The sequence below is a fragment of the Trematomus bernacchii genome, unplaced genomic scaffold, assembly GCF_902827165.1.
Source record: "Trematomus bernacchii unplaced genomic scaffold, fTreBer1.1, whole genome shotgun sequence".
Taxonomy (NCBI): Eukaryota; Metazoa; Chordata; class Actinopteri; order Perciformes; family Nototheniidae; genus Trematomus; species Trematomus bernacchii.
The window spans coordinates 7,266,829-7,283,356 of NW_022987973.1; the positions used below are offsets into that span (position 1 = coordinate 7,266,829).

Consider the following 16,528-nt stretch of genomic DNA (forward strand, 5'->3'; position numbering starts at 1 on the left):
GACGACGCATGCGCACTAGACCCCCAGCATTAAAAAACAACATCTAAGCAGGAGGAGACGTTACTGAGGCTGAGCACGTTACTATGAATGGGAATGTACACATGGATATTATTACTTTAGACCCAGCAATAAAACAAACATACATCTAAAGTGAATATGAATTATAATGATATTAATAATTACAATCATTATTATTATTTATTTAAATGTTGTTAGTTGTGGGCTGGACTATCAAAGTACACTGACTTCAATTCTACATGTTAATCTGTACAGACTACTTAGTTACTTCTTCGTACCACTGGTACACTGTGTTCCATAGCTGCCAGAGCACCAATTTAAGTCTGCATATCATTTTCAAAAGGCCAGTGTTTCACGACATGACATGCTTTTGTTAAATTACAAACTATTTAATATGTGATGAATGTCATTCCTCAGAGAAAACTATTTGTTCACGAAACAAATCATTCATTATTCGCCTTTAGATGTCCTTAAAGGTTTACCGTACTGGGCGCATTGAACGAGTAGTTGCTATGCAACCAGACCTGTATCTTTTCCCTGTTTAGTGACAATGGCCGAAAGAAGTTTTGATAAAAAGCTCCGTCCATCTCAGCCTGGCGTCTCTCAGGTTTGAAACTTTATTGTGTCATGTTTGCCTATCCTAGGTTTTAACTGAACTGTTTGTTTGCCACCAAAAGGTTTAAACCGATGTATTTATTTCCAACAGGTGTAGTTACTCGCCAACATACATCAACACACAAGCTAACGTTACGCTACTTCCGCTAACAGTGTAATTCTTGTTTTCCGCTAACATTATAATCATTGTACTCTAACCGATGTATTAACATTGTGGAAGAAGATGAATGTTACGTTATGAATGGCAGAAAAATACACTGAGCTAATCCCATGCAGATGTTCAAGCATCAGTTCTTACATAACCTCTGAGTAGCCTACAACATAGAAAGTGCAAACCCATAAACCAAATAATCTTACAGGTATTATAATATGTTATACAGTTTATCATAAAACAACCCCTTTCAATCAATCACTTCAGCCTAGGTGTGCAGCCATTTTACAGTCACTTTTTATGGAGGTACCACTTCTAGTTTATGGCTTTCAGTTTCAGTTATATTAATAGGGAAGATCTGTGACAACTTTTCTAAAAGTGTGTGAGTGCAGGGGCTGTAAGGCAAAGATCAGTATTGATATTTGATGGTTAAAAAATCAGATTATGAACTATCTGTTAATATGTGTTTTCTTAAATTAAAAAACATGAATAAACATAAAACATATTTTTGTATATATGTAGGCTACTGAGCGGGATATTTATAGTTGAAAGAAAACAGGGCTTACTGTGCTTATGTACAAATAATATAACAATGTATAATGGGTTTAATTTGAAACGCACTTCATATTTGAAGTCAAATCCCGAAGTGCTACAAGCAGTGAGCATGGAACAATATAAAACAGCACACAACACGGTAGAATGAATAGTAAAAAAAAAAGCAGTATCAGTCCGGCTTACAAGGTGTGAAGGTCAATTGCTAATTAATTTAGATCATAATCCAATTTTAGGCCTTTGTGAAATATTGACTTAGAAAATCCATGTTACCAAGTCTGCCTCTCTGTCTTGTTTAGCCCAAGAAACGCCCGTCCTCGTGCACTAAGGCTGAGAGGTCGAAGAGGATTGAAGTACGACCGCAGGTCAAATCTGCCTCAGGCCCAACGAAAAATCACACAGATGACCTTTTGGCCAAGGAAGAACAATACAAGTAAGACCTCCTGTTTCAAAAGACATTTCCTATTTTTTCAAGTTTTCAAGAAGCACTGATCTACATATTTATTCATTTATTTTTCTTCAGACTCATGAATGCAGAGCTGGAAGCCAAAACAGCTGATCTAGTAAGACAGGCAGAACAACTTATGGTAAGTTATCAACATGTTCACATCAGTGTGTTGTAAAAACAACACACATTCTTTTTGTATTTGGCAAGTGAAAACTGCCTTAAAAAATGAACCTCCCTATTGGTGTTTATCCAAATTTAGAGAGACCAGAATGAAGTTCTGTCAAAACCCTTATCTACCCTCCTGCTTTCGGACATTGAGGATGAAGAGAGGTCAAGGTAATAGATAGATCAGATCTTTGGAGGATTGGGCATGACACAATAATTACTGTTCAATTTTAAAAGGTCTAAACTTATTCCAGAGAAAGAACCTATGCAACAAAATAATAAATGTATATAATATATATATACCTAACTGTTTCCATGTATTTATCTATCTTTTCCCTTCCAGGATACCAAAGCTAAAACAGAGAACTCTGCAGGGGCCCGGTGTAAAGGTATCATTATAACGTTTTTCTGCCTGTATTTCTGAAACAATTTACCCGGCCAACACACACTACTTTTCCATCCACCGCTACATTTTGTCAATGCTGTAGGACTTTCTAATATGTTTTTTTTTAATTATATTTGCTATACATTTACTTAGGGGGTGACCAAAAAAAGAGTCACATCAACATCAAACAACATGTGTACTACTGGTCAACAAGACAAGGAGCCTCACTTGAAAACAGCGTAAGTTGATTGTAACTGTTAGTTAAATATATTCTGCATGCATTTCTTCACAAGGACATTAAAAGTTTTCACATTGTTCACACAATTTTCAGAACCTCAAAGGCTTCTCGTGGGGATGATTTAGTTGCTGGAGAAGACTCTGCTGATTCTTTCCTGGCTAATACAATACGTAGCATGGAGGAGAAGATGAACGACACCATGTGTCATGAAAGTGTCATGGATGATTTTGATACTGCTGGAGAAAATGTAGGATCAGGTAATGTCCATCCCAACTTGTGAAAAGGAAATCCCAGTTGTATTCACTAATAGTGAATTACACAAATGTTTATTTTAAAGCATGTCATTTTCTCCCTACAGGTCCGTTTTAAGGTTTCAATAAGTCATTTATTAGACTGCCATTCACTCTGTGTTAGCTTTTTTGCAAATACATATACTTAAATACAATCTCTGAATCTATTTTGCAAAATAAATGATACATTCTTACTATTTGTTTTGTTTTCTCTACAAAGCAGAACTGTTTATTGGGATTAATGTGGCATCTGAAAACGTCAAGAATGTGTTCTACATTAGGAAATCTTACCTCTTAAGAACAATTAATTAATACATTCAATTATACAGTTTATCAGTCTAGACGTGTGAGATGGTTGATATGTTTTTAAAGTATTTTTTCAAGGGGAAAAGTGAAATGGGCTCCTAAGTCTGATTGTGTTGCTCTGTTTTTGTTGCGGTTAGGTGTTTCAGATGCTCAAATACGAGTTCTGAAGGCAAAGCTAGGGATCATGCAAGAGGAACTGGATCAATTCTCATGTGAATATTACAAGAAGGTAATGTGTGGATAAAAAAGATTTAACTAGAACTGTAATGACCCCAGCCTATCAGCAGGGGGGGACAGAACTTCAGCTCAACATCAGTGATGAAAAATCTGAATCAGAATACCTTTATTCGTCCCACAGAGGGGACATTTGCATTTGTTACAGCAAGAAAATAGCCAAAGACAGCTTAATATTAACTAAAAAGCATGCATGAAAAAAATATTAGAGATTAAAAAAATTACAGTACACCATTTTCAAAATACACATCTGTAAAAGTTTTTAAGAGGAAGCAGCCAGGTATATATTGCACAGTTATTAACAGTGTATATATATTGTACATCATTTGTAGGGGTGTTCTAGCATAGTCTGTGTTGTTGTGTTTGTGGGGGGGTCTACCAGGGGCCGTAGTGGTTATATAGTCTGACCGCTGCAGGAAGGAAGGACCTGGAGATGACTTTAAATATTGACAACATTGTTCTACACCGTTTTCCTGTTGTTGTTAACATTAGCATCTGTTGTTGCAGGATGATGAAAATGCTAAACTTAGTGCAAGAATCAAGGAGCTTGAGGAGGATCGAGTCAGACTGCAGAAAACAACAAACATCCAACAGACACAGATCGAGAAGCACAGAGCGCTAGCAGAGGAGTCCAACAGAAAATGTGAAGGTGTTCAACTGCAAGTGTCTGCTCTCCAAAAGGTCTGTAACCCATACTTTTTTAATAACGAACTACAAAATGTGACACGATCTTCCATTACTCATGTGATCACTTCCTGGTCGTGCTATGTGCAGGAAATAGAAAATCTGAACAAATCCCAGAAACAAGCGGCGGCCGTCCACAGCAGCGTGGAGGTGCGTCTGAACAGAGCCTTGGAGGAGGGGGAGAGGCTGAAGACTCAACTCAACAAGATGAAGCAGACCAGCAAGGTAATCAGATTACAGTGTAGATAACACCATTGCTATTTGTTTTGTGGATTTTTCCTTTCTATCAAACTTCTATTCAGCATTTGATCATAAAGTGCTTTACTTAATTTCCCAGTCCTTAGAAGAGACAGGGGGCCACACTTTTATTGCAGTAGTGTCCTGTACAATTGAAATATAATGAATTAAAGGACACCTATCATGCTATATTTAAATGATATATTGTAGGGCCATACCTATATGCTATATAAGGTATATTTATACGTTTCTGTTTTCAAAATACCAAACAGATCATGCATTTTAGCCATGCCTCATTTCGCTCTATGTGCTGTTCTCCAGCACTGTTTTTGCACGGGGCTGATTCTGTGAGCTGCAGCTGACCACGCCCCCCTGCAGGAGAGGGGAGCCGTGCTCTGATCAAGTCAAGAGGGGGAGAAAAATAGATCTCCGTCCTCCGTGTTTTATTATATAGAGTCGTTATTCATTTGTTTTAAAGCTCAATAAATAACAAAGAAGACCTTTGACCGGCACTTTTCTAATATTGTCCGGAAGATTTAAACTTTAACGGACATCTTGACCGGCGAAAGAAAACCTAACTGAAACTCTGCCGCACGGTCCCCTCGTTCCTTGGAAGAGGCGGAGAGGTGGGTGTTTGTCATCTGCTGGTGGACTAACCGGAGAGAATTACAGTGCTTGCCTCGACGGGGAGGGATTGCATTGAATTAAAGCAGCGGGAGCAAACGCTTGCCTCGGGGAGGGAGAAAAAAAAGCCACAGCGGAGAATAAACAGAAGGGTAACCATAGTAACCATGCGCGGGAAGTCTTCTTCGCTGCTTTTGTGGCAGACTACAGCGCCACTTACAGGCCTGGCATATGTACTACAGCGTCTCCAGCGCTTTCGAGCGGCAATGGCCGGCCGTGGCCCAACCCCACATTCCCTTAATAGGTGGAGAGTTGGCCCAATAGCCGTAGCGCCACTTTACTGACGTCAGTAAAGTGTTTAAATCTGGATCAGTTTTTATCAGATCCGTTGCAGCCCCTTTTTTAGAGATTTGGGTATGGAGGAAAATAGAGAGGGTTGTGTTTTCTGACACTTGGTGAGTTCCCTGGAACACCGGGGACACATATTCATGTATAAAAGACGTACAAAAGTGCATTTTGCATGATAGGTCCCCTTTAAAGGTGGGGTATGTCATTTATTCCATGGAACACTTTTTGTTATATTCCATGGAATGCTCCTAACATCCCGATAGCAATGAATATATTAAATGCTTTGACAATAAATACATTAAAAAAATTCATCTGTGGAAGCCGTAGCGCTGTAAAAAGCACGACCAATCATCTGAGCCGGCCCGGCTAAAATAACTGGATGGCCTACCTGCCTGTCAGCCTTCCATCTCGTGCACAAACTTATCTCGTGCCCTCATTGGTCATGTGCGCGTTCGTGTGTGTTGGAGGAGGGGCTCTGTAAGGAAGTCTGAAGGAAGGGGCAGTTTTTTTTCCATTGTGTACTTTCAAATTCTAGCGCACTCGAGCTGGTTTCTCCATTCTTAACTACCCTACCTTTAATACACACATAAATAAAACATGAAATCATAAAAGAAATACAAAAATAAGAACATATTCATAACAATTACATAGAACTTCATCTTTATTTCAAGGTAAACAATATATTCCTGTTGTAGAGCTTTTTTTAAATGTTAATATTTTTAAAGGCATGTAATTATGATCGTCTTGAGATCAAAACGGATTTAACATCTTTAAAGTAAAAAGATAATGCATCCTTTTAAGTATATAAAAGATCATACTATAAATGTTAAAACAGGGAGATATGCAACTGATAAACTCCATGGAACAAACAGAAGTGAAGCATGCGTGACACCAGGAGGGTTTTCTGTGGAGCATCTCATCAGCTGCACGCGGGACAACATGGAGGAAGATATTTGGAAATGGAAAGAGTTTATTAGGCTCTTCAGATTTAACAGCTTCAACTGAAATTCAACATGTTTTGATTGTTTGAGACCTTTGTTTGCCCTGCTAAACTAATGTCAGTCTTTTTAAATATGTGATCAGGACAAGATCAGCGAGGAACATCAGAGTAAAGAACATCTCCTTGCTGAAAACAAAATGTTAAAAAAACAGAAAGCAGAACTCATTGTGGGTTTTAAGAAACAGCTCAAGCTGATTGACATTCTCAAAAGACAAAAGGTAAGTGTCTCTAACTCACTCTGTTAATAATAGGCACCCTGTTTTCAGTTTCATCTAAATGTAACTCTTTTGATGCAGATGCATTTTGAAGCTGCCAAGCTGCTGTCATTCACCGAACAGGAGTTCATGAAAGCTCTAGACTGGGGGAAGTCATAAACACAGAGACACGCTGACGACCGAGTCTTCACTTTCAAAATGTGTCTCCTGATAATGATCACATCTAGCCACTACCTTTTCTGGAATGCTTTTTATTCAGATCCTGTAACCCTAACCCTAATAAGACGTTTGTTTTTGTACTGAGTGCTAATAAAGTTCCTTCATGAATCCTGAACGATGAAATCACTCAATTGCTACCAAGGTAACTCTAAAATGCCATCTAGTGTCATGAAGTTCAGATCAAACGTCTACTGATCGTCCTCCCAGCCGTCCTCAGAGGAGATATCTGCCGGACGCTTTTCAAAGTTCTTTCTGAAGTCTTCATCAAAGTGCTGCAGGTCGTCTTCACGGAGCAAGCCCTGAACAAGGACACACTCATGGTCATACACTCGTTCCACCAACAGGAGATATGAATCAGTGTTATTCATGCTTCATGCTCTGCATCATACCTTTGGGAGGTATCCAAGGAGTTTTGTTGCGTGGCGTTTAAGAAGTCGCTGCCTCTCCTCTTCGATAATCTGCCGACGCAGCGCCTGCCTCTCCTCCTCAATCGCCTTTTCTTTAGCCTCCAGTTCCTTAAAGAGAGATATGAAAGTTATTATCAAATCTGACATTATATTTAAGTATGTAAAACAATCACTGGACATACTGTAAATTCACACTGTTTCCACACACCCATGTTAATATATATATAATATGTATATATGACCCAACTTGTATATATGTCTATTTTCATTTTAATTCATAGTTTATATGACCAAATATGTATATATATACATATTTGTATTCTTATTTTCATTTTTTGTATTAATCTCTTATTTCATAGTTTGTCATTATTATTATTTTTATTTGTAATCTTTGATCTTATTTTTGATTGTATTACTCTGTGTGAATCAGTCCTGTTTTTTCACCCTTACCCTGTTGTTTAAACAACTGAATTTCCCCACGGGGATTAATAAAAGTCCATTTTATAAACCGCAATAAACCGTATTTAATTATTTAATTTCATATTCTGTTCTTGTACATATCCTAGGGCTGTGGAATTAATCGTATTTTAATCTCGATTACGATTTTGGCTTGCAACGATTACGAAAACAACGTAATCGAAATAAAACGATTGTTTTTTGAAATTATTTTGTAAATTGGTTTTTCAGTTGAATTATACTTAAAGTTCAGGGTAATCAACTGTTAAAAACATACTGTTCACATTTTTTTTTCAATAAATGTATGTTTTCAAAGTAAATGGATAATCATTTTTAATAATCGTGATATCAATTATTGACCCAAATAATCGTGATTATGATTTTTGCCATAATCGAGCAGCCCTAACATATCCCATATTCTATTGACATGTACAGTATATAGACTTCTTGGACTACTTTTTATTTTGTATGTTATTATATATGTTGCATTGTGGGAGGAGCTCCGGTCAGAAGAATTTCATTGCCATTTCTACACTGTAGCTTGGTGCATGTAAATTACGTAACAAAGTTGCCTTAATTAAAAAGAACAACCGAACGCAATTAATTTCATAGTTAAATTCAATAAATAAATACTTTATTTCATGTAATATTATAATCGTTAAATATGGCATGATTTAATACAGTTTGTTGTATATGTTAAACCAAGAAGTGTTTGTTGTTTCCTGTGCCTAGGAACTAATGTTTGTTCATGTACTGGTACTGCGTGCTTTGTTGATACACTGGACAACTCAACGTGGGTTGACGTCTTTATTTGAAGCTCTGCTGAAGTCTGTGACAAAGTTTTAATTTGACAAGGTTATACGGAAAAGGAACTTTAAAGATGAATCTCCTTTCACGACAAGCGGCCAACGAGGTATTTGTTTTATGTTTTCATATGTCCTATTTTCATTCATATATGTGTAGCACAATATGCTAATATGTTTGGCTATGTCTACGTGTTATTCGTTGTTTTAGTTCTCACGGCGTAACGGAAGAGGGGAGGCTACAAGATGAAAACTCCAAGAAATAAACGCCCGTTTTAAAGAACCGACCTGTGTCTGTGTCGTGAAGAGAGCTACAGTGCATATGACAATAAAACCTTTGAATCTTGAAGTATCGCCATAGCCGCACAGTGAAATATGAGTGTAGTGTGTTTTGCTTTGTTCCTCATATACATCTTGTACTTTCTTTCATTGTCCATAAGATTCAAAATATAATCATGATTAAACAGCGATATGTATACACAGTGTAGTACGAGCAGCATAACACCTGATATTAAAACCACACCAGCACTGCTTTAACTTGGATATAACAGAGTGTGGTTCGTACCTTGTCCGCCTCATGCTGCCTTCTTCTGTCCTCTATCAGTTTCTCCACCTCCCGTTTGTGCTCGAGTTGCTTCATGCGTCGTTTCTGGGCGTTCATCTGCTCCAAACGATCGTCCTCGGCAAACTTAGCCATCATTATTTTCCTGAAGGCCTCCTCTTCGTCTTTCTCTGCCTGCCTTCGCATCTCTTTGAAGGCCATCTGCTCCTGGCAGGTCTGCTGCATCGTCAGCCTCTGGCGGATTTTCTTTTCCATCTCTTTCTATTAGATTAAAATAATAATAATAATAATCATTCAGTGGTGTTGGGGAATCATTTGCTTAGGTATTCAACCTTTGACACAGTTCATCATTTTCTCCTCTCACTGTCTCCTTTCCCATGGCATAGGTCTACGGCCTTGGGTATTGCTGCTATCTCTCTTAAGGAGGAGCAGCTTGGGCGCATTGTTGTTGCCAGTCTATGACAGAGCACAAGCCGCCATGAGGTGGTTTACTGTTCAGGGATGTAGGTTCCCTGGCGCACATTCTTTCCTATGGATGAGAGCTCTAGTTAGATTCAGGGTCCATATTGCTTTAGTCTCACTGATGAAGAATGTTGATTATTACACTCCGAACTAGTTAAAACCTCGAGCTACAGTCAGGGTTCATACATTTTTTTACCAATGATTTTCAATGACTTTTCCATGACTTCTCCATGACCTTTAGGCAAGGCAAGGCAAGTTTATTTATATAGCACCTTTCAACACAAGGCAATTCAAAGTGCTTTACAAAAATGGAAGACATTAAGAAAATGGCATTTAAAATCAGTCATTAAAAAGAAAAGATAATAAAATAAACATTAAAAGAAAAAATACATGGATAAAAGTTACAGTGCAGTTTAAGATGTGAATAGTTCAATTAAAAGCAGCGGCAAAAAGAAAAGTCTTCAGCCTGGATTTAAAAGTAGTAAGAGTTGCAGCGGACCTGCAGGTTTCTGGGAGTTTGTTCCAGATATTTGGAGCATAATAACTGAATGCTGCTTTACCATGTTTAGTTCTGACTCTGGGGACAGAAAGCTGACCAGTCCCTGAAGACCTGAGAGTTCTGGATGGTTCATAATTTAGCAGTAGGTCAGACATGTATTTTGGGCCTAAACCATTCAAAGCTTTATAAACCAGCAACAATATTTTGAAATCTATTCTTTGACACACAGGAAGCCAGTGTAAAGACTTCAGAACAGGAGTGATGTGATCCACTTTCTTAGTGTTAGTGAGGACTCGAGCAGCGGCGTTCTGAATCAGCTGCAGCTTTCTAATAGATCTTTTAGTGAGACCTGTAAAGACACTATTACAGTAGTCGAGTCTACTGAAGATAAAAGCATGGACAAGTTTTTCCAAATCCTGCTGTGACATTAGTCTTTTAATCCTAGATATGTTCTTTAGGTGATAGTAGGCTGATTTAGTAACTGTTTTAATGTGACTGTTGAAACTCAGGTCAGAGTCCATGACTACACCTAGATTTCTGGCTCTATCTGTTGTTTTGAACATTGCAGACTGAAGCTCAGCGCTAACTTTTATACGTTCTGCCTTGGCTCCAAAAACCATTACCTCAGTTTTATCTTTGTTTAATTGGAGAAAGTTCTGACACATCCAGTCATTGATTTGTTCAATGCACTTACTCAGTGTTTGAATTGGAGCATAATCTCCTGGTGAAATTGTTACGTAAATTTGTGTGTCATCCGCATAGCTATGGTAACTTATTTTGTTGTTTTTCATTATCTGAGCTAGTGGTAGCATGTAGATGTTAAAGAGAAGAGGCCCCAAGATGGAGCCTTGAGGTACCCCACATGTCATATTTGTCAACTCAGATGTGTATTTACCTATAGAAACAAAGTTTTTTCTGTCCTTTAAGTAGGACTCAAACCAATTTAGAACTGTTGCCTTTACCTAATTTTCCATGACCAAAAAAATTACCCTTTCTCAGCGGTACCACTGAAAATGGTTTATTTTAACATGGAACAGGAAAATAAGGTCTGCATATGAAACATGTTGTGCCTATCTAAAACAAATCAAATAGTAGGCTTACTAGCTCCTACAGGCTAAAGCAACTAAAATCTCTCACCAGCAAAATACCTCGTCAGTTAAATGCCATTTTACGTTTCATTACTATACGATACAGTATTTATTATCATTATAGTATTACTATTTCGGCGATTAAATAAAATATAAATTATATTTGATGCAACTTTAGTTACATTTCCATGACTTTTCCAAAACTTTGGGAAAAATATTGTTTTCCATAACTTTTCCAGGGCCTGGAATTAGCATTTTGAATTTCCATGACTTTTCCAGGTTTTTAATGACCGTAGGAACCCGTATAGAAAGAGTTATTCAGAATTGGTTTGGCAACCGCCGTGTCAACTCGTGACACACCACCTGTCTTGTCAATTCTCCGGCCGTAACTCCAAATAAACCGTCAGTGTTTGCCATCAAAGCTCCAGCTCTCCTCGTGCCTCTGAGTCCTGACTCCAATTGCTTCAGAAGTTTCCCCCACAAGTGGAGCTTTTAAATTCATAGCCCGGAGTGTCTTTGTACATCTCTTTTCTCATGATGGTCTCATTTTCATGTTTTTGGGCCAAACCATTAACAAAACAATCGTTTGATAACTAGCATGAATGTCTAACATGTGAGAAAGTAAAGCAAAGATACTTACAATTTCTTTCTGCCTGTGAGCCTCTTCTTGTTCTTCTGAATGAAGTTCCTCACGGACTCGCTCCATCTCTTCTTGCTGCTGCCTTTTCGCTTCCATTTTCTCAGACAGCTAGGGAACAGAGAGGAGTGCCAGATATACAGTTATGTGTCGTTGAATGAAAATCTAAAAAGGGTTAGGGTTAATTTTGATTTAAAAAACGTATTTGTCTAAATGATTACGATTTTATGAAGATGCTCCTTTGCTTCTTCTCTCTCTCTGATCTTGGCCATCTTGCTCTCCTCCATGTGCTCCTGCTGGCTCGCAAACTCCATGATGCGCCTGTTCTCCGCCTCCATCCTCTCTCGCTCCATGCGCCTCCACTCCGCCTGGTGCTTCTTGAAGTCTTCGATGTGCTGCTGAGTGGCTCTGACCTTCTCCAGCTTCAGCTGCCTCTCCCTTCAGGAGAACAACATCATTTAAAAAACCCCTCACACTACCAAAGGCTTATCTCCTTCTTGGAGAAGAAACGGAAGCTAGTAGATACTCTATTTTAAATGCATCCTGTAGTATTTTGAGTCAAGGACAGATACACAGAATCAGAAACAGGTTTATTGCCAGGTAGGTTCACACATACGAGGAATTTGACTTGATGTCATGGTGCAGACATCAAATATAAAACAAGAAATCTTTAAGGACACCGTAATAAAATATAGTGAAATAGCAATAAGATAAAGCAGTAATTTACATGGAAATAGAATGCTATGAATGAATTATAGGATATAAAATATGAAATATGAAACAAGAAATATGTGCAGTAAGCAGTATGAACATTGTGTGCATTAATGTAATGGATATAGAGACTACGTTGTGGCTGAGGTAAGTGTCAGTGGGGGGGCCGGGCCTTGTTTAAGAGGCCGGTAGCGGAGGGGAAGAAACTGTTCAGGTGGCGAGAGGTTTTGGTCCTGATGGAGCGCAGCCTCCTGCCAGAGGGGAGGGGGGTGAACAGTTTGTGTCCAGGGTGGGAGGGGTCGGCCACTATCTTCCCTGCCCGCCCCCGATTTAAGTCACTTAAATCACATAATTTGTCTAAACATATGTTCTTTACCCAGTATAAACATGGCCAACTCAAATCCATGGAATATGTATTCTAGGTAATATCATACCCCTTGATTGTTGGGTTAATCTAGAAAATGTGTACTTTTTTTGCAATTCTCTTAAATGCTGTAAATATTGGCACCGAAGGACTCACATCTGATCCTCATCATAAATCTTTCTGACGATCTCATCCACCAGGAGCTTCTCTTTGAGGAACTCCTCGTACGCCTCTTGTCTCTTGCGCTCCTTCTCCATGAGCTGCAGCTCCAGCTCTCTCTGATACTCTACCGTTTCCTCCAGATGTTTCTGCTCCAGCTTCAGCTTCTCAGCGGCCGCTCGCTCAAGTTCACTCTTCATCTTGCGTCCAAAATCTGCCACCTCGCGCTAATTCAAAGAAAAGACATACACTGAGGAAAATATTATGTGTTTTTGTGAAGTTAATAGCTCCTTGTTAATAGCTCCTTGTTACTAGCTCCTTGTTACTAGCTCCTTGTTACTAGCTCCTTGTTACTAGCTCCTTGTTACTAGCTCCTTGTTAATAGCTCCTTGTTACTAGCTCCTTGTTACTAGCTCCTTGTTAATAGCTCCTTGTTACTAGCTCCTTGTTAATAGCTCCTTGTTAATAGCTCCTTGTTACTAGCTCCTTGTTACTAGCTCCTTGTTAATAGCTCCTTGTTAATAGGTCCTTGTTAATAGCTCCTTGTTACTAACTCCTTGTTACTAACTCCTTGTTACTAGCTCCTTGTTAATAGCTCCTTGTTACTAGCTCCTTGTTACTAGCTCCTTGTTAATAGCTCCTTGTTAATAGCTCCTTGTTACTAACTCCTTGTTAATAGGTCCTTGTTAATAGCTCCTTGTTAGGAGAAATAAGGATATGTTTCACTCCTAACTGATCAAAAGTGAATATCAATGCACTTTAAATATGGGACCTAATGAAAAAAGGTAATTAAGCCTGCATGTACTTCATAAACAGTCCCTTCTATTATGTTCTTGATTAAATAATACTGGATCTCTGCCCGTTAGCTGCAAAGAAAAATCTAGTTTTAAATGAAATATTTTAAGAACAGAATTAATCTTCTACAACCAGTGGTTCAGACTTAGGTTATGTTGTTGGGAGTAGCTGATTGAAATGAATGCGGACCGTGCTCACCATTGTCTCAAGCCTCATAGCTTCATGCTCAGCAATCTGCGCAGCTCTCTCCTTATTCAGATAGGCAGACTTCAGCTTCGACTCCAGCTCTCGAAGCTCCATGCTGAAAAGTATTCAAACCGACTTGATCATAGGTACTGAAGAGACCAAAGCAGAGAAAGACAACACAACAGCAAGAAAGCATTTGCATTTTGAGCCGGATTATAAAGTGAGTCCAGGTTATGGAGCATGTGTAGGTGTACCTGTTCTCTTTAATATGCTGCCTCATTTTCTCTTCTCTTTGGGTCTCACAGTTGATGCGGGCCAGCTCTTTAGCCAACCTCTCCTCTTGTTCTAGTTGTTGTATTCTGGTTGCTCTCTGCTCCTCTGCCTGCAAGTCAAAGATAGTTATGATTATAAACATCTGAGTTTAGGTAAGTTACAGTACTGTGTATCATTACATGTTTAACTGGTGATAACCAATAAGACAGATATTTACCATGGATCAAATGTGAGTTCCCTGACACACCGGGGACACATCTTTATGTATAAAAGACATCAAAAAGTGCATTTTGCATGATAGGTCCCCTTTAAAACAGGTTCCTCATGTTACCCACTAAATGTTGTTTCATTTCTTCACCTGAAACTGGTTTGCCATTTGGTGATTTTTTCAGCAAAATAAAAGGGGCCGCTCAATTTGAAGATGTGTTTATTTATATTATCTTGTATATTTGGTGTTTTTTTTTTACAATTTCTATGTGTGTAGCATGAAGTGAGCTGCAACTTATTGTGAAATACTGTATAATGGTTGCCCTAGAACGTTTTTTAGGGCTAATGGTCAAAAGAGTGTATTTCCTGATGGAGATGGGAGTGTAAGGGAAAACAATACAACTGATGCTATGTATAAAAAATATCATATAATCGTAAGAGGGCCGAACAAATATTGGCTTAAGTGAGAGAGGTATATTGATTTTATAATGGCACAAGATAAAAAATAAGGTATAAATATGGTCTTGTATTCTTAAACGTATTCCCATGTGCTCAGGATCAATATATTTGTATGTTATTTTATGTATTGAGTGTTACTTATTTTTACAAAGCCATCTCATTGATTATTGTGTTGAAGCAGCTTTTAGCTTCTATGCTCCGCAGACCAAACTTCCTAAATATCTGAAGTCTGCCCCAAACCCGGGTTCTTTTAAATAAAGGCTGAGAACCTTTCTCTGTATGCTGATTTTCCAAAGACCATCTAACTATGTGTTATCATAGCACTTCAGCACTTGCTGCATTATCTGTATTTACAATGTCAATTTTCTAACCATCCTTTCATGAGTTGTCTTTTAGTTCAATTCATTTTGTTTTTAATTATTATGTTTTAAGCACTTTGAATCCTTTGTGTCTGAAATGTGCTATGTTTCAGAAGAATCAGAATCAGGTTTATTACTAGGTAGGTTTACACGTATGAGGAATTTGACTTGGTGTCGTGGTGCATACACACAAGTAAAGCAAGAATTTAAAACACAGGTAGAGAACTAGATTTTTTTTTAAATAATAAAAAATATAGTAAAATATAACAGTATTTACATTGCAATGGAATGGAATAAAAGGGAATAAAATATGGAATAAAAATCGGCAGTGATATAAAAAAAAATAAAAAAAAACCCAGATATTGTTGTACATTGTGTGCATTCATGTAATGTAATGCATGTTTAAACTAACCTTAACCTTTGTTTATCCCTCTTGTTCATGGGGTGACACGGTGTAGAGATGGGACAATGGTAAAGGATATATATTCACAAAAACATGTGTAAATTATTTGTTTTGTGTAGGGAAAATTTGATGCAAGTGATATCAAAAAAATGCAGTGGAGACAGGGTGCCCTGCAGAGCCGACCCACAATGCCTTAGTGAGGAGACCCACTTACCTGGATGAGAGCGGCCTCCACCTGTCTGTCCCTCAGCTCCTCCTTCACCTGCCTCATCAGCCTCTTCCTCTCGAAGCTGTCCTCGTGCCGCAGCCCGGCCTGCTGCTGCCGCTCTCTGTCCGCGCGCCCGGCCTCCTCCTGCCGGTGCTGCTCCTGGTTCTGCCTCTGAGACATCAGCCTCTGCTGCTGGCTGTACGCCCGGTTACGACTCTGTCCCAGTGGAAAAGACACGTAAGAAAACATTGAATAAACTCAACAGGTGCTGCGTCAACAGGTTGATGTTAGCTGCTCTGCTTGTAGCAGTTAAGCTAAAGGTAAGTTTAACTTCGGTTCAGCAGAAAGTTTACCATGTTTTAGGTGCTTTTCGTCGATGTCCTCCTTCCCGACTTAGTTAATATTAACTCTTTAATTTGTAAACAATTATGAATTTATTAAATTGAAGTTCATATTGATGCCGTTGTTATCCTGACGAGACGCTAAATGTTCTCGGTGTGTTGTTTGGCATCTGGTTGTCCTAGGAACGCCGCGTCGCCGTAAGCTCGGCCAATCAAAATGAGTTTGAACCATGACGTCACCTGCCGGTACAATCCAAATCTCTTCTTCACCTCACAGCTTCATGTTTACCAGATTCATTTTAAACGTAGCCTGCTGTTTGACTAGGGCAGGCTATCTATAATGTACGTATGTATGAAGTCAAACATTATCAATTGTCAAAAACTAGTAAATGTTTTTGATTTCCTCCCCTTTTCCTAATA

General features: G+C 38.6%; 2 protein-coding genes across 2 annotated transcripts; one reads left to right on the forward strand and one right to left on the reverse strand.

Moving 5' to 3' along the window:
- The first annotated feature begins 554 nt into the window (after positions 1-554).
- Positions 555-6,767, forward strand: tex9 (testis expressed 9). Its single transcript, XM_034116102.1, has 12 exons — positions 555-625; positions 1,636-1,769; positions 1,860-1,923; positions 2,044-2,120; positions 2,293-2,338; positions 2,488-2,573; positions 2,666-2,829; positions 3,306-3,397; positions 3,910-4,083; positions 4,177-4,311; positions 6,379-6,513; positions 6,592-6,767. The coding sequence occupies exons 1-12, from the start codon at positions 569-571 to the stop codon at positions 6,667-6,669; spliced, it is 1,242 nt and encodes a 413-aa protein (XP_033971993.1). The 5' UTR covers positions 555-568; the 3' UTR covers positions 6,670-6,767.
- Positions 6,768-6,857: 90 nt separating this feature from the next.
- mns1 (meiosis-specific nuclear structural 1) lies at positions 6,858-16,259 on the reverse strand. Its single transcript, XM_034116101.1, has 10 exons — positions 16,121-16,259; positions 15,774-15,983; positions 14,113-14,240; positions 13,871-13,973; positions 12,875-13,104; positions 11,865-12,081; positions 11,647-11,754; positions 8,961-9,218; positions 7,119-7,244; positions 6,858-7,028 (listed from the first exon to the last, which is right to left on the reverse strand). The coding sequence occupies exons 1-10, from the start codon at positions 16,121-16,123 to the stop codon at positions 6,918-6,920; spliced, it is 1,494 nt and encodes a 497-aa protein (XP_033971992.1). The 5' UTR covers positions 16,124-16,259; the 3' UTR covers positions 6,858-6,917.
- Positions 16,260-16,528: the final 269 nt, after the last annotated feature.